The 5,548-nt window shown below is 54.3% G+C and overlaps 1 protein-coding gene across 1 annotated transcript in view; it reads left to right on the top strand.

Annotated features, from left to right (window-relative positions):
* The window catches only part of PSMD1 (proteasome 26S subunit, non-ATPase 1), a gene marked incomplete at its 5' end in the record, with an annotated part of 109,770 nt that extends 105,064 nt beyond the window's left edge, over positions 1 to 4,706 (top strand). Inside the window, 2 exons of the mRNA XM_025202757.1 lie at positions 2,309 to 2,463; positions 4,505 to 4,706. Coding sequence (XP_025058542.1) covers positions 2,309 to 2,455 — 147 coding nt within the window. The remainder of the gene's footprint in view (positions 1 to 2,308; positions 2,464 to 4,504) is intronic.
* Between the last annotated feature and the right edge of the window lie 842 nt (positions 4,707 to 5,548).

Raw genomic sequence — 5,548 nt, forward strand, 5'->3', positions numbered from 1 at the left:
AATGGTGGTGGCTGGTGCTGGGCACCACAGGACCTGGTAGCCGGCATGCTCACTGCTGCCAGGGCCCTTTTGGCTGTGGCCACGTGGAGCCCGTGCTGGGACTGCCCTGCAGCTCCTCCTCTCTGCTGCTCTGTGGGCCCTGGGCAGCTCGGAAGTGGTGCTGGTGGTGCCCTGTGGTGGCAGCAGCCAGAAGGACCTTGGAAGTGGCGAGCATGCCTGGTGCCATGTCCTGCAGTGCCCAGCACCTGCTGCTACTGCTCATCACGAGCAGGGGGTGAGCAGGGCCTCCTGTCTCTGTCTCCCCAACTCCCCCAACCACCCCGCAGCTTACATCGGCTCCTGGCCCATGTGCCACATCACTGGGCAGGTGCTGGCATCACTATGGATGCAGCTGGCAGGTTTCTGCTGAGGATTGGGGCATCTGTGCAAGCCCCTCGTTGGGGCAGCCCAGAGGTGGCACTGGTGATGGCAGGGTCAGGTGGCACTGGCACCAGTGCCAGCTCCCTGCCCGCCTCCAGGCCCATTCCACATAGGGAGGCTTGGTGAGCTGGTGCGTGGGGTGGGAAGGAGCTGCTGACCCAGCCCGTGCCAGATCCCCAAAACTCTGTGTGACCTGTGGGCCCAAATAATTGACCACCCCTGCCATAGAAGTACTCTTTGAAGCCCAGATGATACCCTGGCCTTCAGATGTGAGTGGGGCTCTAGCTCCACCAATTCCCCCCTGCCCCTACCCGCTGAGCTCAGGTCCAGCACTGGCTGGGCAGCCATTTTTTCTGGCAGGCTGAGATGTTTTCTTGTGACTCAGTAATTAATTCTCCTTTGTTTTATGAGGTTCTGCTAATGGGCTCCTCAGTCAGTGGAAGCTGATGATCAGATTAGGCCCCACTCGCGAGGGTCTCCTGGGAGGAGGTGCTGCTTGCTTGCCCAGCTGAAATGTCTCATCAAACAAATACATGTTTTGATCTTTAAAGTCCTGTGGAACATGTCAGATCCCAGCAGCAGGATGGAGCCTGGCGCCACCTTCCAGCACGTGGAGACAGATAATGGACTCTCCCAGCTGCTTCTGCTCTTTCCAAGCAGGCAGCAGCCTGAGTCCTGCGCATGGGGTACGCTCAGACCTACATGCGAACCTCAAACTGGAGGAGATGGTTCGTTCGTACTGACCTGCTCAGCAGCAGTTTGGGGACAGAGAGCATGATGCCTCGCTCTGAGGCTCAGTGACCTCAGGGTATGATGGAAGTTGTGAGTGCTTGTACCAAGGGACCCCTTGCCAAGAAGCTTTCGGGTGCAGACCTAGGCCAAGGTCAAAAGTCTTCATGAATCTAGTGGCCTGGCTTGAGCATGCCGGTTTCTGTAGCCAGTGGCATGCATAGAAGTGATGTAGCCAGTGTCCTATCCAGCTGTCAGCGACTCCCCAGCCCAGAACCATCAGGAGAAATCCCTCCAGTGCCATCAGTTTTACTGGCGTCTAAACAGCATGGCCATTTCTGCAGCAGCCAGGCCATGCACCATAGAGGGCTTTGCTTTGTGAATCCCACGCTTCAGGAATCGTAGTCATAGAGCAGTGGGGCTGGGAGGGACCTCCAGAGGTCGCATCTAGTCGAACTGCTTGGCTGAGGCAGGATCAGCCCTGTCCAAACCATCCTAGACCAATCCATTATCTAACCTCTTAGCAAAACTACACCATCAATGCTGATACAACACTAGACATCACACCCGAACCTGCCGTAGGTAAAGCAGGGGAACCACGGTAGCCGACCTCTTGTTGCTGCAAAGATTAATATATGCTCAAGAGGAAGGCAACCCCTCTCCTCCCAGTCCATACCAGTCTGACCAGGGGGTAAATTTCCTTCCTGACCCCAAATATGGCAGTTGGCCTGACCCTGAGTGCAGGGGCAAGACCCTCTAGCCAGGACCCTTCAGCTTTATGTCCCAGCAGGAGCATTGGCACAGCCCAGTGATCATCTCCAGCCTGGGCTGCAGGCAATGCCCACTGCCTCTGAGGGAGGCTTATAAACACACTGACACGCTCCCTAGCACTGTATTTAAGGAAATCCTTTGCCTTGCGTCTGTTGTCACCAGTCCAGGTGAGGCCCCGGTGTTGGCAGTGGGTGAATGTTGCTTCCATTGTGAACAGATTGCTGAAAACCCTCGTCCCACGTGCAAGAAGAGCGCTCGCATTGATGGGTAACGAGAGTCCAGTGGAGCTGGCATCTTATTTCTTCCCTAGGTCGAACGCGGCAGTGTTGTTTGCTCCGACATGAGACCGTCTCCAGGCACTGACATGCTCGTGGCTCTTGTCTTGCAGCTTTCCATCGGGGGCATCATCATTCTGAAGGACACCAGTGAGGACACCGAGGAGCTGGTGGAACCAGTGGCAGCTCACGGCCCGAAGATTGAGGAAGAGGAGCAGGAGCCTGAACCACCAGAGCCTTTTGAGTACATTGATGATTAGATCCTGAGGTACGGCGCCGTCCCCAGAACTCCTCTAGCCGTCCCTGCGGCTCCACTGATGCCTGGGAAGTAAAAAATCCCCCTAGTCGATCAGCATGCTGTCCAGTACCCGGTGTTTTTGTTTTGGCTTTTCTCGGTGAGGGGCATCTTACGGGTAATTGTGCTGAGACTGGTAGCAACAGAAGCTGAAGTCCTCTCATGTGTGGACGCTGTTCCATGGGGCGGGGGTATGGCTGCAGTACAAAGGTCTTCGTGCTGCCTGCAGCTGGCCCAGCCCTGGCCATCATCTCTCATCAGCAGGAGACCAGTCCATTTCCACACACGGGCTTTAGCCCGGAGCGGGCAAAATACGGCCCACGGGCCAGATGCGGCCCGCCAGGCCATTCTGTCCAGCCCATGGGACCCCTAAAAAGTTTAGAAACTTAATAGTTATCTGTCCCTGGCTGCCTGTCATGTGGCCCTCTGGCTTGCCAAAACTCAGTAAGCGGCCCTCCACCCAAAGTAATTGCCCATCCCTATAATAATTTAGCCAGTCAAGAGGTCCCTTCCAGCCCTAATGTCTATGAAATATTAAATGAGTGGAGACTGCCACTCAGTGCAGAATGATATCTCAGGATACGGGCACATGACAAACCACTGAGGGGTCAGCTAGGGGGTGAACTGCAGTTCATCAGGTGTTTCATGGTAACGAACGTTCGGCCTGGGTAGGAATGAGAGCCCCCGCTCCCCCCAGTTTCACATAGAGGAAAGCAACTCTGCATGTACCATGCGGTTAAGACTGTCGTTGTTGAGTAGCTATCACCGCATCAGTTCACAACCCAGCTTGCCTCCTGGGTGTTTTTGTGTCGTTGCCCTAAGGGCACGGGGTGACTTGCAATGTGGATCTAAATGCCCTGGTAGAACTGGGAATACTGGCTCCAGTCTGTGCCCCCAGCACTACAGCAGAGGCCGTGCCTTGTGTGATTCCCCAGCATCACCCAGCTTCTTTCCATTCTTGCAGTGGTGACTTTTTGAAAAAAGGAGCAAGACCCCTTCTCTGTCTTACTACTTGCCCCAATGCTTCCTGCTTGGGCTGAGACAGAGGACCCCAGGCACCACAGTCACAGCCTTGAGCCTGTTTCTCAAACCCCACCTGCTCCAGGCATCGAATTGTCCAGCTCGCAGTCTGGTTGGATGCGGGGGCAGGGAGGACCAAGTGGATGTGCCGGCTTGTCCGGTGGCTCTGTTCCCAAATGTAGGGTTAGAAACGTGCAGTCCATCCCCAGGTACCTGGGCCCCTTGGAGAGCACCTGCTAGAAGTCATTTGGGTAATTAAAACAGTTGCAAGGTACAGATCTAAGAGGACAGCCCCAGAACCATATAAATCAGTGCTGCTCAACCTTTTGGCTCCATGGGCCAGATGAATGGTGTGGGGCTGGATCAGGCCCTGAGGCCCAGCACCCTTTTCCTTGCTTTGCATGATAGGATTAGACCCTGGGAGCCAGCACCACCCTCTCCTGCTCCCTGCATGCCAGGATTGGGTCCTGGGTGTCTGGTACCACCCTCCTGCCATCTGCGGGCCAAGATTGGACCCTGGTGCCTGGGACTGCCCTTACCTGGCCATGGGATTGGGAGCTGGATCCAGCATGCTCCCCATGAGTCCAGAGATTTGGCATCAGGAGAGAGGTGCCACCACTCCTGCCACCAAATATCGGGACCCATGGGAGCCTCGGTGCAGCAGGCTGGCTCTGGTCCGCAGGCCGGGGGCTGAGCACCCTGTTGTTGTTACACAACAGTTACAAGGGGGCACATAAGTCCCTGCATAGCTCTGCAGGGTTTGGGTCCCTGAGGATGTCTTGTGCTTCCCGTCAGAGCAGTGGGAATTCACATGAACGGGTGGGTCAGGAAACCAAGCTCCTTGCCAGCATCCAAATGTCCCCCGGACACCCGAACTTTGGTGCTGGATCCAACCGCACTTGCACCTAGAAGCGTTCACGAGTGCTTTTGGCAAAAGGCAGAAAACCTCTTAGCTAAATGGCTTTGCCTTCCCGGTGTCTCCTCCCTTCTGCAGGACCACATCCCCTGAAGAAGATCGTGGGGAAGACGCCCAGGAGGAACTTGCCGTTGAGACCTGCCGTTCAATGCATGCAGCCTGGCCTCTGCGCTGACCTAAAGCAGATAGTCCGTGTTTTATGGGTGAAGAAACAGATCTATGCTATTTAGTGTACTCTTTCACAGAACTTCGTTTTCAAATAAATATATTAAAAACTCTGGATAGAAAACGTGCTTCCTTTTTATTTAATTCCGGTTTATGGAAACGAAGCCCACCCCAGGGGTTACGGCCATTCTGAGCGACCGTCTCATTTCAGAGGTGCAGGACTACTTCCTTGTAGGTGTGAATCTGTCCTAGAGCGACAGCAGCAGCTTCTTTTGACCCATGTCTGCTCTTCTTTCCCCTCTGCTGAATGATGCCAGCAAATCCCAAATGGTTCAGCCCTGGCACTAATCCTACCAGTTTGCTTTTATGTCCAAGGCCAGCCCTTCCCCTTTGCAGCTGTCCAGTGGAGGTTTTCGGGTAGAGTGACTCTCGGCGATAGTGGAATTTGCCCTAGTCACCCCGGGTACATTGATGGATAGTTCCCTGCTGGTAGAAAAAAAGGGGCAGGGTGTTTGTTGGAAAAAAAGGAAGCTTGTATCTTAGAAATGCAGCTCATATTTCTTTCCGTGTCACAAAACTCCCCGTCGAATCCTTTCTCCAAGTATGGCAATGGAGCCAGGATAGTCGGGAGGGGTAAGCGTGGTCTAGAATTAATTCGATGGGGTGAATCCAGACATGCAAGTTCTGGTGTTAATGTGCATCCTTGGATGAATCAAGGATGAATTACCGGCTGGGAGCGTGGAATTTGCATCTGTCAGAAGGAAAGAATTCAGCGCTCCCTTTTGCTGTCTAAACATCTGGGATTTCACCTGTTGTGTGTGTAACGCTTTTGGAGCTGCACCGCGGTCGAGCCAGAGAATGTCAGAGACAGCCAGCTGCAAAACAGCCTTTTGTCTGCGCTGGCTCGTTTGAAGCAACCATCCCTTAAACCTGATGAGGTTTTTATTATGCGAATCG

Source organism: Alligator sinensis, unplaced genomic scaffold, assembly GCF_000455745.1.
Source record: "Alligator sinensis unplaced genomic scaffold, ASM45574v1 scaffold301_1, whole genome shotgun sequence".
Classification (NCBI taxonomy): Eukaryota; Metazoa; Chordata; order Crocodylia; family Alligatoridae; genus Alligator; species Alligator sinensis.